This window comes from Ctenocephalides felis, unplaced genomic scaffold (genome assembly GCF_003426905.1).
Source record: "Ctenocephalides felis isolate EL2017-DRISC unplaced genomic scaffold, ASM342690v1 CF-g0.4_SCAFFOLD_03570, whole genome shotgun sequence".
In the NCBI taxonomy this organism is placed as follows: domain Eukaryota; kingdom Metazoa; phylum Arthropoda; class Insecta; order Siphonaptera; family Pulicidae; genus Ctenocephalides; species Ctenocephalides felis.
The window spans coordinates 15178250-15194689 of record NW_020539724.1 but is presented as its reverse complement, the minus strand read 5'-3'; the positions used below and the strand labels follow the sequence as shown (position 1 = coordinate 15194689).

Below are 16440 nucleotides of genomic sequence, written 5' to 3'. Positions count from 1 at the left end.
TCATCGCATTTGACTACATGAAGCTTATTTTTTATACTATTCATTTTAATATAGAGCAGCAGTTTTTATTAAATTTCTTAATTTTGGACGACTGTTTCTTGCTACTTGGTAATGCATAGCGCAATAGTATGTGACAACTACAGGCCTATTTTTAAGAAATAAAAAAATATTTTAGTATGACATAATACACTACATTATGATAAGATAGAGAATATAATAAGAAATTTTGTGTTCACTTCCTTGGCACATGCAGGATTTTATGTTACTACCTTGGCACATGTAGGATTTTTTTTTAAAAAAAGCGAAATAAATTATTTTAAGCAAAAATTTTTGGATAGGTGCTTTACCATTTGGAGCAAAATTTTGGGAAAAACAGACTTCGCTAATTAATTATTTTCAAATTTTCAGTTTTATCGATTTTTTAACGTATCCTACATGTATTTTAGTTTTATTGGAAATAGAAGCAATCGAAGAATCCGACGATTTTTATACTAAATGTCTACTTTTTTTTAACTTATATTATTGTCAAAAATGTATTCTGATTTTATTTTAGTTGTATTTGGTTTTATAAAAAATTGTAATCAATACTAGAACGATTTAATCGATCTACTGATCAATTGCTTTTTCTAAAATTTAACTTCAGAACTTTTTTTTATTTAGCTATTATTATAATTGATAGATCATACATTTTTTTATATATATTTATTATATATTTATTTATTCATTCATAAACTAACCGCTTATGAAGAATGATTGTTATATGTTTTGACAAAAATATTCAAAATGCTTGAAATAATTTATTTATTATTAATAATTATTATTTACTTATTTTTTAATTAATGATTAATAAATATTTTTGGAGTGGTGCTTTTACTATTTTGAGCAAAATTTTGAAAAAACATACTACATACACCTATACACACATACACACACATCCATTTTTTAACTTAATTTGGAATTTGTTTGAAAATTTTTACATTTTTAACTAAGAATAATCAACAGATCTCCTTAATAATAGGAATCGAATGTTTTCTGAATTATTCAAATCGGTTAATCCGTGTTCTTGAAATCGTCGACGAAAAATTACACACACACATATATATCAATTTTTTAAGGTATGGTAAAATGTTCAGAAACCTATGAAACGTGGAGATATGCAAAAATTTTCATTTTCGATTTTTGGACGATTAATATAACTAACACCTTGTTTTCTGTTAAAATTTTAATGAGACTGTTTCAGTATTGATAACAAATGTTTTATTTATTTATTTATTTATTTAATTATTCAACGCCCAAGGCATTAATACAATATAGTTACATTTTGAAGTGTACAAATTATAAACTAAAGAGATAGTATGTGAGAAAATTAGAGTATTAAGAGTTCATAAATAGCTTTGTATGTATACATAACACTTAATATAAACTACAAATATATAACATTAAACAAAAACTAATAAAATTAAACATTTAATAAACTATAAATCACTACTTAGGACAGTCTTTTGAGGTTAATTTTTTTTACTTGATTTTTTATGTGTTATAAAAATGATGCAATTGCTTATTCAATATATTAAAAAAAATTTAAATGCATAAAAAAGTAAAGAAATTATCTTCAAAGAACGAAAAAGACCTAAGGTAATTTAAGGTATTTTGAAACTGACTAAATAAAACAACTGTCTACAATATGAAAGTCAATGAATTCTTAATCGTTCGATTTCTTTTATTCCCAATAAAATTGAATAAAAAATAATTTATAATTATTTATATCACATTATTCTTATACTATTTTTATTTAAAAATTATCATTTTTTTTTTAAATTATTTTTTTAAATACGTGTAGGTCATACATGTACCATAAGTTTGCTAGAAGACAAATCTGCTCTTTTATACTTTGTATATTTTACTTCTTTAAATTCATTTATTCGCATGTGCCTAAGACATTACAATTCTTGTCACACACTTGAAACATACATTAAATAAAATTTTTAATTATTTCACAAATGCTAGAAGGCCGAATTTAATAAATTCTATTAAAAATAGGATGTGGTTGTCACGTGCTTCTCATGCTGTGGTTTGTTAGCGGCCTCTGCGACACAATCAAAATACTGGATGTCGCGAGGCCTTGGAAAATGTTTTCTTTATGAATATTTTTTTAATATAGTACTATTTATAGCGCGCTGGAAAATTTCTTTTGATGCCGTACATATATATTCACTGTTTATTTTAATCAGCCCATGAGTTTCCCGGCACCCTGCTGTTTACTATCACTGTTTTAAATCATTTTTTCTAAAGTGATATTATGTACGAGGAGGATTTTTTGTTTGGTTTTATCAGCATGCATAGATCTTAATATAATAAGACTGAAAATTCTAAATTTCGGTAATGATCTGATAATGTGTAATAACTTAGCTACTAATATACTAAGTTATTAGCAATTGACCTGAGTCACAAATTAGTTGTATTATTCATAGTGAATTTTTAGAAACCTTTACCAGAAAGAACACGAGGGTTCTTGTAATAATCAAGTAAGCCAAAGAAATTTCTTACTAGCACCTTCAGGGACTAACATGAGGCAGTTGAATGTGTCAATTCTTAAAAAAATTGTCCTATATCGGGAATATGATATCCTAAAACACGTAATACCTAAGCTAAATATACAATCTGAAATTTTTGTTTTCATCTTACATAATTTGAAAAATTGCCTTTTGTTTATTTTTAACTCAGAGTAAAATCGAGTCTCTATTATCTACATGAGAAACAATCAAAGAATAGCAAGAAAAGCTATAATATTGTCTCTAATTTGAGATGTAGGATAAATATAGTAATTTATTTAGTTAGGTTTGAAGGTATAAAATTCTAAAAGCAGACTATTGTTTACCCTAATGAGAACTGCAAGTATATAATGTTGGAATCAGAGTTTACAATGTAGAGTTTCACAATTGCTGTTTCAAAGTTATAATCTTTTTATAAAAATCATTGATAATCACTGTAAGACAATTTTATAAGAAATAATTTATTATATTATGGCATATTAAGTTATTATTGTGAGCTAGTTTAGGATTTTCGTCTCTTGTTCTCCAGGTGGTATCTTATATAATTTGGAAAATTACAACCTTTTGGTTATTTTTAATTCAGAGTAGAGAAGTGTCTCTCTCTTCTCTATGTTTTATACATATGAAAAAATAAAAGAATAGCAAAGATAGTGATAATATTTTTTCTAACTAGAGAAGTGTATCATAAATATACTGATTTATTTAGTTTAGATTTGCAGTTCTAATAGAAGACTATTGTTTACCTTAATGAAAACTGCAAGTATATAAAGTTGGAATCAAAGTTCACAATGTAGAGTTTCACAAATGTTGTTTGAAAATTATAATTTTTTCATAAAAATCATTGATAATTACGGTAAGATGAATTTAAAGATATAATTCATTATATTATGATATATTAATTTATCATTGTGAGGTAGTTTAGAATTTTTGTCTCTCGTTAAAAAAATGTATACAAAACACATTCAATTATATAGTATTCATCAGTCTACTCGGAAAATAGTCTAATATTAGTGTAAATGTTAAAATTAGTTTAGAACAAATTTCTTCTTGAATTATACACTATCACTAATATAGTAAAATCGAACGTCCAGGTGGTATCTTATATAATATAAAAAATTACAATCTTTTGGTTATTTTTAATTCAGAGTAAAGTAGTATCTCTCTGTTCTCTATGTTTTCTACATATGAAACAATAAAAGAATAGCAAAGATAGTGATATATAAGATAGTGATCTTTAATTAGAGAAGTGTAGGAAGAAAATACTGATTTATTTAGTTAAGATTTGCAATTCTAATAGAAGATTATTGTGTATCCCAATGGGAATTACAGGTATATAAAGTTGGAATCAAATGTAGAGTATCACAATTGCTGTTTCAATTTTTTTTATAAATTTCGTTTATTAAGATCTACGCATTCTGATGATTTTTATATTATTTATTTAATTTTTCTATATCGGTTTTCCCATATTTCTTGAATTTTTGAGTCAAAACTGAAGCTGTGTTTCTAAACTATAGGTTCACGAAACGGACTATCGCGTCGATAAGCCAAACGCCGACGATTATCAGGGCAACTCTGTCGTGAATCGGAACAAGAAACTATTTTTCAAAAAAAATATATAAATCAGTGACGAGTGACTGATCAGAAACAATTTTGAATCTAAAAAAAAACAGTGTACATGTGACTATGAAAGACAAAATTTATTGATAAAATTGACAATTAAGTGGATTGAAATTCAATTGATAAAAGTGATGTGTGATTATTGCGTCTAGAAAGGACGCCTCTTTTAGTTTACAAACACAGCCAAAAAATGGTGTCCATTCCTCCAAGGTATAGGTACATGTTCATTCAATCATTCATACTTATTTTTGAACTATTCAGTAATTGAAGTATGCTGAAGATTATTAAATTACTACTCAACGCTATATCTGATTTTGCAATTTCAAGTTAACTTTGTGTTTCATGAATGTTCAGCATATTCTCAATCCTGGTGTTGATTTCTTTTTACTTATTTCATCATATTGTAAATTTGGTAAAGGCTTGGTATTTTTATAAAAATTATCAAAAAATCAGAGTTGAATCTCAATGAGCTTTTACCAGAATTACTTTTTTAGCATTTTCATCATTTGCTTTCAATCTTGGCTTTGAAAATCAAATATCAGAAATCAAATAATAGATTTTATGTGTTTATTTTCAAAGTCTAAAGATATTTCTGTCATTTTTGTTGTTTTCCAAGTGTCGTGTATGCATTGTGGGTTTTGTCTTAAAAATGCATTAATGTGTTTATGTCTTTTCTGTGTGTGTTTGTATTTCTCAAGAAAACAAAACATATTGCTACTAGTATTAGTCTAAAAGTTGAAATTAGTTTCTTTACTAAATTACATTGTGACTGTTAAATACGTATCAACTTTCATAAAATTTCATCACATAATATAGGTGAAAATATTATCACATGACTATTTTTGCAATGAGAAAAAAAGCATTTAGCAACAATTTGTTTACTCGTAATTCAATGTGATTATCTAAGCCTTAAGATTATGCGTCGATTGGAAAGTATATTAGCCTGTCGTTATAAAAAAACAATTCAAAACCATGATTACTATACCTATCATTGTACAGATTCCTGAAATTATATATATTTACAAAAATATTGGCCATAATACGAAAAAGCAGCCAATCAAAGAATAAAATAATATAATATAAAAAACTTAAATTAGTCATATCTAAGTCGTTTTTTTAATTTGATGAGAAAATTAATAATTTTGCTTGGTTTTTGTGTGCACGTAATTTTTTTAATGATAGATGATGTAATACTGCTTTGCATTTTTAATAATAGCTAAATATTCAAATGTTTAAAAAGCATGAAGCATGACAACTTTTTTAAATGCATTTTGATATTTTGACTTTGCATACTGCAAATTGTTAGTAGTTATGAAACGAGTGAATATTTCTTATACGATTTTTCTTAAAAGAAGTCGTTTTATTATTTGCACTTTTTTGTTTTTTAACTTTTACGTAAAAATAATTATGCGTTGCTTCAATATTGATACAAATTTATATGTTACTCCTATATTTATTATTTCAGTAATAGGAAAAAAATATAAACCCAACCGTTGGGTAATACGTAATTGGATATTCATCAGCAGATTTTTTTCAAATGTCTTTTTACTTTTGTTATAACCTATTATTAGAATAAGTTATTTAATTTATATATAATTGATACAATTAACGATATATTACGGATTTGTTGATAATTTTTTAATGAATATCGCATCTTGATGTTTGATTAAATTTGGCTTCAGGTCCATCTTGACTTTACCTGTACTACCATAACAATATCATTTCAAAAAATATTTAATTGTTACATTTCATATTTCTAGGTACTCTATTACTACCTTTTAACTGATCGAAGTTTGATGAATTTTCATATATTTTAAAATATTATGGCTATCAATCAATCTCAATATCAATAGAACACAAATTGAAAATGTAAAGTTGGCATATTTTTGACGTCTTGCCAAGTTTTCAGCATAAGCTATCTGGCGTAAAAATTTGAATTTTCTATATAAATTATGTATTTCTAAGTACTGTTTCAAAAACATATATTTACAGATCGATATCGTTGTCTCAAGTAGTTCAACAAATTCGGTTTGATCCATCGTCGATCCACATATTAACTTTTTAATTAATATTTTCATTCAGCCTTTTAATTGATATTTTTATAGTATAATTTCTTCATAGAATATAAGCAAAATTATATATTTTTGTTGCTATATTTGCATGTTACCATTATTTCAGCTTACAGTTTTGATTCTATGTTTCAAATTTCACTATTTGTTTTTACACTTACTACTACATTTATTTGTTATTAATTTTAATTTTTTTTTTAAAACTCATTTTATAAACTCAAAGCCTATATTTTTCTAATCAATTCTATTTCCGTGCAGCCTGCAAAAGCAGGTGACAGTGATGAGTATGAATCTGTCAGCGAAGCTGGACGAGCTGCAGAGAGGCGACCGGCAACTCGAGACGACGGTCGCCCTCTGCGAGATCAGGTCGCAACTTCAGGAGTTGACCAAGAGCGTGGAGAGCTGCCAATCGGAGGTCTCGGAGGTATGATAAAATTACCAAAATTTAGGCACCAACTCTTGGTATAAAATGACGAAGTTATGATACCGATCACTTTTGTTGAGTAGGTAGTCACAAATTGCCCAAAACCTATGCTGCCAATTTTGCGGTAAGGGATCGTTCAAGTATTACGTAAGCAGATTTATTACAATTATTTACCCCCCCATCCTCCTTGTCAGCAAAAGTAAGCAAAGCTCTTACCCCCTACCCCCATGCTTACGTAAACATTTTGCAATTAATGTAAAAAATAAAAATACTACCTATGACGTGATTGTCATCCAGACTCCCTGCCCTCCATGTCAAACCAGAATAAGCGAATCAACAACCCCATCGCCCTCCTATAGTGCTTACGTAATACTTGAACGGCCCCTAACACGTTGTTATGGCAACACTATATTATGCTTACTTCTTGGCAGTCTATGAAACTTCTATCTTCTTGTTGTGTGATTACATATAAACAAATCACGAAAGAATGTTATTAAAACTGCATCTTTGTGATACGCATTTATAATAAACGGTTTTATGTGTGAACTCGTACAGCAATTATATTAGGTTGTCAAATATCTCCCTTCCGCTTTTTTGCTCTTGGTTTATGATATAAAAAGGCGGAAGGGAGATATTTGACAACCTATTATATCATTTTCACGGTTTTTAGTACCAAGAAAGAAAGATACGATAGCGTTGTCACTTTTGGCCTCTTATGTTTTTGGAGTTCAATCGAGCATCTCAAACTTTATAAACTTAATTTCCGAAAATTACGAACCTAATAGAAATTGATTAGCTTTTTGAATCAAGTTTTGTACGTACGTTTTCACACCATGTAATTTTTTTTCTTTTTTTGTAACTCTATTTTATTCAGCAATCAGAAATACATGAGGATTCCTATAAGCTAAATTGACAATATTTGAGAGTGATGTCTATGAAGAACTCCAGTGAGATCTTCTTAGTTTAACAATTGAAAAGATAATGTTATATTGAAGCTAATGTAAGGCTAAATCTAAAGGCCATTCACGTTTCAATCTTCTTACGCCAAATGGTTTCATTTGTCACGTACCACGGAGAATTAAGTATTGCACGTAAAAATTTTGACTGAGTTCTCTGCATTATAGCTATATTTGATTCGTAAGCACATCCCCAGAGCTCAATTCCGTAGGTCCGGATTGGTTTAATGATTGATTTATATAGTAGCAACTTATTTTCAACAGATATCATGAAATTTCTGGACGACTTTGTTAATCCCTGAAGAAAATCTTCAAATCTACTGATTTGAAGTCTACAGTCCTGTTGATCAAATTTACATTTCTAATTCCCCATCTAATACATTGTATTATTAGCCAGTTTATGATAATCCATTTTCTTCTCCTACAATATTTCTTACTATTATTTCATATTATACAGTTTTGCAGAATTCCATTTGTTCACTTGTGAGAGGTTGTATTAATTATAACCAAAGAAAATAAATCGCGAAACTGGGCGAATTTATTAAGCTTCATGTTTAAATTCATTAAGTCCGTTGTGTTTCTTTGTTTATTTACATTCCATAATGCTTCATGTAATATAAAATGAAAATGAGTCCAGTTATGGCGTGTGTAGGGAAAATTATAAACGAATGTACACAACAAAAGCTTGAGAATAATAATTTTAAATAATTTATAAATAAATTCAATGATAAAATATTACATATATTAGATATGTGAAATTTATGGATACGCTACAAAATAATAAAAATAGAAAATTATTACATTTCTTGAAAGTAAAAAAAAATAACAATTAGTATGTTAATATTATCTGTTTCTTGAATTTTCCTTAAGATGTTTCTTGAATTTCTTCGTAGCTGTACGAACCAAAAGATTTATATTAATATTGTGATATTTTTAATATATAATTTATGATTTTCAGGTAAAACGAGATATGGTGGCCATTAAGCACGAGTTGGACACAGTGCAACAGGTCAAGGAAGAGATCGAGGAACTTAGGGAGTACGTCGACAGGTTGGAGGAGCACTCTCATAGGCGAAAGCTTCGGCTTCTGGAGCAGGTTTGATCATATTTTGTAATACATAAATATACACACACACACACACACATATATATATATATATATATATATATATGATTTAGATTTTGTGTTCGACGTTGAGACATAAATTACATACCTTATTATCATGTAGTGAGGCTACATAACTGTCTGTTCTAAATAATATTGTTAGTTTAATTTTTTGTGAGTGTTTTTCCTGGGGTGGATACTGTTTATTACTTGAAAAAATTTTGCTAAATGATAGCACACATACCGTGTCGAAACGTATAAATAAATAGATCATTATTTATTGTTCTTTCAATTCGACGACCGACTGTAAATTAACATTTTAAGAATTGTATATGTCGTACATATTTTTCCATTGGAAAATATTTAATTAGAATTTTAAGTTCTCTAATAAATATAGTATTTCGACATCATTGCAAGATGAATGTAAATCAGTTCGTTTGAACTAAAAAAAAAATTAAAGAAAATTTATTTTGGTCAACGACAATTTGTCTGCGTATATAAACTAATGAGATCTTAGATCTCATTACAGATTTTAGATTTTGCACTTTTATATATAGTCATTAAGCTCATAGATTGCGCATTCTTGATTGCTAAATATAAATCATAGTTATAAAAAAAATTGCATTTATGATTCAGAGTAATACAATCCAAATACTTTGGATTTTCTAGTCGAAACACAATTATAATTATTTATGTGAATATGTTATAGGTATATAAAATTAAATAACATTTTATTTAAAATAAATATAATATTATCATTGTTTACTTAAACCAGAAGTTGATAAATCAATAGTTTGGGTTTTTGGCAGATTCACACTTTATCGGTATAGATCTATTTTTGTTAATTATAATTGTTAGGCTTTAGTTGTTCCAAGTTTGTTATAATTAATCTTTTTTTCAGAATTATTCATCTTATTTACAGAATTAATTTATATATTCAATTATAATTTATCTTTTTTATTTATTTTCAGAATCATTTATCTTATTTTCAGGATTAATTTATAATTTCCATTTATAATCTAATTTTTTTATCTATTTTTAGAATTCTAATTTCATTTACAGGTTTAATTCATATTTTAATTTATTAAATATTTATTTACAGATTTTTTATTATCTTATTTTATTTAATATTGCTTTTAATATTCACAGGTTAATTTTTTCATGTCCTTTATAGTTTGTTTTACAGTTACATGCATTTGTATTTAGATCAATTTTATAATTTTATTCATATTATATTTAATTAAGTACTTACTTATAATAAATTTAATAACGTGTTATATTATTTTATAAAATGTTTATATTATTTAATAAAAAATATGATTTTATGTGAGTTTTCTTGTGTTGAAATATAATATGTAATATCATAATTCATATTATATATTAACATTATATTTTGGTTATTTATTCTTTGGTTTTTATTAACTTAACATTGAAAAAAAATGTTTTTGTCTGGAAATTCGATTTGCTAGTTTATGATTTATACCAAAATTGGAAACAATGTTGATGATCGTATCAAATGGGCTTTAAATTTTGCATCGATCGATTCAGAATGACTTATACGTCGGGAAATCAAACTTTTCTCTGGGAAAATTATAAAATATTTTTTGAGAAAAACAGCATATATCTAATAGAAGGTTACTTAGGTATATTATGTGATTTTTGGATTCTAGGAATCAGAATAAGATACTTTGCTGAAGAAACCATACTCTGAAAATAAATTCTTATGTCAAAAATAATTGTTGAGTTTTGAAAATTGGGGTTCTCTAAATGCGTCAAAATAGAATTTTTTAAATTTTCACCATTATTATTGGGTCAATGCACAAGACATCAGAATTCATTTTAGAGGTGTGGTTTCTTCAGCAAAGTATCTTATTTTGATCAAAAATATGTTTCTAAACCCATATCGGACACTGTAAAATGGCAATTGACGATCTCTTACACTATTCTTCCTTGAATCTAGTTGGAATTTAACTCAGCTCACGGCCCTGCCCTAGAGGGGCTCCATATATATTCTCCAAAAACAAAATCGTTTTCTATATTACAATATAATAAACATCCCGGATTGATTATTATAAATCATTTCCCCGTAAATATAACACAATGGCTTATATCTGCTTACTACCCTTTTCCCTGCTTTATGCGTTCGGTTCAGTTTAAGCCTCCGGATTTAGTTATTTCGTGTATAATCTCTTCAGGTTTCGTATAATAGATCTCGGAATGGTTAACCGTCTTAGGCTGGCAACAACTGTATGAAAATGAAAATACAGTTGAGAGCTAGCTATCGTGCCACAATATTCCACAATAACAGGAACTTTAATTAAACTTAAATAATACCTTTCAGTTATCGCACGTGAAGTTAATTCTGTTACGTGCGAGTAATGTGCGTGCGATGGATAAATTGCTTTATAAAAGCCAACAGCATGTTTTTTGAGATTTTTGATATATTTGTTACAAGTTTAATGGATTTTTATATTTTTAACTCTTTTGCTACGGCAGTGTTTCAAAGGAAAGACACTGCTATACGGAACAGCGTGCCGCCCTCAGAATACATATACCGACCTTCTATGGGCCCACGTAACTTCCAAGACACATTTCAACATTTTTGTTATTTTACCAAATAATTATGGCTTTTTTAGCGAGAAAGCACAAAAATCTTAATTTTGTAACATTGTCAGGTAGGGCGGGTCGATTTAAAGGTCACTTAGGCACATATGATTTTCGGATTCTAGGGACCAAAAGAAGATACTTTTCTCAAGAAACCATACCTCTAAAATGAATTCTGATGTCCCGTGCATTGAGCCAAAGATAAGGGTTGAATTTTGAAAAATTTTGACCCTCATTCTGATACACCCTGTATATTACTAGAGGGCAATCATATACAATTAAAGTAACAATTTAAATATGTTTGCTTTTTGTGCATTTTCTTTAACTATATGCAATTTTTACAATTCTGAAAAATCACATTAAAAAGAATGAGGAAATTTATGCTAGAGTAAAAAGTTCTAAAAAGATATAACTAGCTATACAGATATATTGGCAGAAAGGCTACAATCGACTTCAGCAAAAAGTTCGACTTAGTTTTCTTTACTTTTGCGGGAATTTAACGAACGATGTCGTATCATATTGTTTCCGGTAGAAGTTTCGTTATTAAAAAAGTTTTATTTAATTGATTTTCGATTCGAAACAGTGATACATATAGGAATACTTACTAACATACAAATATACATATATATATATATATATATATATATATATATATATATATATATATATATATATATATATATATATATGTATATATAACGTAGAGCGGGGCTTGAAGGTCCATATAATGTGGTTCTCTAAAAAAAAACAAGCAAAGTTTAGAATTTTTCTATTGATGCTATTTTAAAGTAGAAGGCAAATTATGTGTAACTAACGATAAGCATCACCTTAATTCTTACGATATCGAAATCAGGAGATCAACGAAAATGTATCAATATTTATACGAAAAGTGATTTTTTTAAATAGTGTTTAATATGTGTTATTTTTTGTGATATATTTAGCTTGGTTTTAACAAGATAATTTCTCAAAATCAAATGGAATCTTTGTGCCATGTGGTTGGCTAACTCTCTCTCTCTCTCTCTCTCTCTCTTTCTATCTCTTTCTCTTTTTCTCTATCTCTCTCTTTCTCCATCTCTCTCTTTCTCCATCTCTCTCTTTCTCCATCTCTCTCTTTCTCCATCTCTCTCTTTCTCCATCTCTCTCTTTCTCCATCTCTCTCTTTCTCCATCTCTCTCTTTCTCCATCTCTCTCTTTCTCCATCTCTCTCTTCTTCTCTTTCTCTCTCTCCTTCTCTCTTTCTCTCTCTCCTTCTCTCTTTCTCTCTCTCCTTCTCTCTTTTTATATATAATTTATTTACGTTTCGATAATTCTATTCCTTCATCGTTCGTTAAAAACTTCAGGAAGAAAGTATATAAATGATTAAAATTTCCGATTCTGTATCAATTAGGAGTTTCAGTAGAAACGTTTGTCGAATAAGCTAATTGGCCAAATGGGTAAAGTTTAACAACGAGAGAGAAAAGTTTTTATACTTATAATTTGGTTGCAAATATAATTGAAGCTGTTAATTTATATGGGACGAGATTTGAACGACAGAAAATAATTTGCATAAATCTGTACGTTGTACAGAAAGATTCCTAAGCATGGAAGTAAAAAAAATCAGCAAATTACATCATTATTGTATATATATATATATATATATATATATATATATATATAGTGTTATGAGTGGATGAAATATAAAATTAACTATGAAATATAAACATACAATAATTTTTTGCAAAATTTATTAAATATTTTAAATTTTACAACTGTTTCGAGACTAGATTATCTCATAATCGTTTAAATATATTTTATATTTTATCATATTACTTAAATATATTTTATCATTGAGCAGAAAGTCCTTGTTATCCGATGCACGACTTATCACTTACACTGTCGTAACCATCACATGTGTGTTGTAGTCTGGATGAGTAATATTATTCAATTCAAGTAAAAACTGAGTCCGGAAATGTTTGTAAAATTTTAAAATATATAATAAATAGTGCATAAAAGTGTATGCATTTCATAGGTATTTTGATACATATAAAATATTATATTATTTAATATATATTTTTTATTTTTTTGCAGGGCCTAACGTTTTTCCTATCCTACGCGATATTGGCCGCAGTTTTAGGAATGTTGCAATTTGGATACAATACGGGTGTCATAAATGCACCAGAATTGGTAAGTCAGTCTTATTAACTTAATAGTATTGTGTATATAAATTATATTTCATTCAGTTCTGAATTCGATTTGAAGCAAATTAAAGCTATTGTTATAATCAAATGACAAATTATACTGGCTGCTTCATTTTCGAGTTTTTCAGAATAAAATGTAATACATTTAGATATTTATTTCATTTTTTTCGCTTGTCAAAATTTCATATTGTATAATACAATATATATCTTCTTTATATATATTTTTATATATTTTCGAACTTCCTGTCTATATTTATTTCCTTGTTATATGTCCATATAAGGAAATAAACTATTGCTGCCTATTAAATTGGTAGAATATACTTCATAACTTGCATTTTACCAAGTTACATCAATGTCGTCTTACAAACTTCTTCGAATACAGTATTGAAATTGCATAATATGATCTTTCCTCTAAAGCTAGCATACACATTTCTGAATATTTGATTTGGTTCTTTTTCAGAATATAGAAAATTTCATGAAAGATGTGTATAAGGATCGATATGGTGAAGACATTCTCGAGGAGTCTGTCAAGCAGTTGTATTCTGTCGCTGTCAGTATATTTGCTATTGGAGGAATGCTCGGCGGATTCAGCGGCGGAATGATAGCTAATAGATTTGGCAGGTGAGGATATATTTTAGAATATATTTCTTAGTAAAATATATCGACAGTGGAAAATTCTTGCCGAAGAATAAATTATTTTATATAAATTCATGCAATTATTTTATGCGAATTGGGTTAAACGCGGGAGTTAACTATTTACACTACTATTAATTAACACCAAAATAACCTAAAGCGAAGTTGAATGATCCAAGAATGTCAAATACCTTGATGTTACAACATATAAAATATCAACATAAAACATAAAAATCAGTATTACGGGATTAAAAATTTACTGAGCACAACAGTCCGCTGAGAGTGAAGAACAAGCGGACACTTTCCAAGACCGATACTGTTGTACACCGCTTCAGCAACAAACTTACAAAAATTACATACTTATGACTAGTACTCAACAAATCAAGAGACCCACTGACCAGACACTATTACTCTACAAAATACATACATAAACTGACTCGCTTTGTAGCAGTTACTGATGATTGATACTTTTTTTGTATATCGCTAGAAGTAGAATGAAATACACATTCATGATTATTTAATTTTTATTTTTTTGAGAATACATAATATTAATGGTACACATTTATACCGATGTACTAGAAGGATGGTAAAATCGGACAGTCTTACGGGATTATAAATTTACTGAGATCTATATTAAAGCACAATAGTCCGCTGAGAGTGAAGAACAAGCGGACACTTTCCAGGACCTTTATACACCGCTCCAGCGACAAACTTACAAAAACTAAAGACTGTACAAAATAAAGCCTTATGACTAGTACTCAACAAATCAAGAGACCCACTGACCAGACGCTATTACTCTACAAATTACATACGTAAACTGACTGGCTTTGTGGTAGTTACTGATGATTTATACTTCTTTTGTATTTTGTTAGAAGGAAAATGAAATACACGTTCATGATATTTTAACTTCTATTTTTTGAGAATACATAAGATTAATGGTACACATTTATACCGATGTACTAGAAGGATGGCAAAATCGGACGGTCTTACGGGATTATAAATTTACTGAGATCTATATTAAAGTACAACAGTCCGCTGAGAGTGAAGAACAAGCGGACACTTTTCAAGACCGATACTGTTGTACACGGTTTGGTGAGTACATGACTAGTACTCACCAAATCAAGAGATTAATCGTACACATTTATACCAATGTACTAGAAGAATGGTCCCAGCGTTTACCATGAACCTTATTTTGTAATAAAAACTAGATGTGTAAGTCATAATTTATAAGATACATAGATAAATTCATAAAATACAATCCAAAAATTTACAAGTATCCAACATACATATTTTATATTCTCTATAAACGTCATTTTATTGCCATCATCATCTCATCCAACTTATAATTACTAGTTAATCCTCAAGTATACATGAATGACTGACTATCAACAGAACAACTATTTACGTGCTTGTAATACATCGAAGCAACACTCTCTCATATATAATACATATAATATAGTTTAGAATTTGTTCGGAACGACTCCATATCCTGGAGTATCGCTCGAAATCCATACTCAGGCGCTTTCGTTCCGACAATGTGTAGGAACTCGTTCAAAACAATCAACCGAAATCGTTTACAAGCGAATGCATTTAGCTACTGAAAATGCATTCTGCATTCTACATTCAGACTATGTGAGTGCAATTTGTAACACCTGGAAAGGGATTGTCAACATTTTGATACAAGGATTCATAGGTAGACTACATCTCAAATTTTGCAGATATTTTGTATTTTGGATTTGTCTTATTCTAAATTGTGCTGATAAAATGGAAATGATTTCTAATTTACTTTCTGAAGAGAACTTCAGGATTCATAATGGATTACAATGTTGTAAGGAATGAATAATCAAACATATTGCGTAGTTTATATATTGACCGTTCGTAATGCTGAATACCGGTTACAATAATAATGATCAATATTTTGCGAATTATAAATTGCAAAATTCATTAGTTTGCCACCTACATCACAGTTACCCAGGGCAGTCGTGTAATACGTCATTTTATCTGTTTCCCTAAACATTATATAAATTTCTATTACATAAAAATAAGTCGGATTTTCCTTCCTGGCAATATAACTCCAGAACGCAACCGATTTCGATGATTTTGCATTTGTTGGAAAGGTCTCGTACTCTGTGAGGTTTATAGCAAAGAAAATTGAAGAAAGATTTCAACAGAAAAGCGAAAAACTTTTTCTTTTTTCACATACAGCGTCATCTCTGATACTTACCATGTACTACAAACTAATATTTTTTGTTTTACTGCCACTCATTTGTTTGACAGCTACTCATTGTTCTCTGCTCAGTTAA

At 28.5% G+C, this 16440-nt stretch overlaps 1 protein-coding gene across 1 annotated transcript in view; it reads left to right on the top strand.

The window, feature by feature from the left end:
* Positions 1-16440, top strand: part of LOC113382773 (glucose transporter type 1) — a 149279-nt gene that overhangs the window by 5419 nt on the left and 127420 nt on the right. Inside the window, exons 3-6 of the mRNA XM_026621004.1 lie at positions 6497-6662; positions 8577-8714; positions 13395-13490; positions 13965-14125. Coding sequence (XP_026476789.1) covers positions 6497-6662; positions 8577-8714; positions 13395-13490; positions 13965-14125 — 561 coding nt within the window. The remainder of the gene's footprint in view (positions 1-6496; positions 6663-8576; positions 8715-13394; positions 13491-13964; positions 14126-16440) is intronic.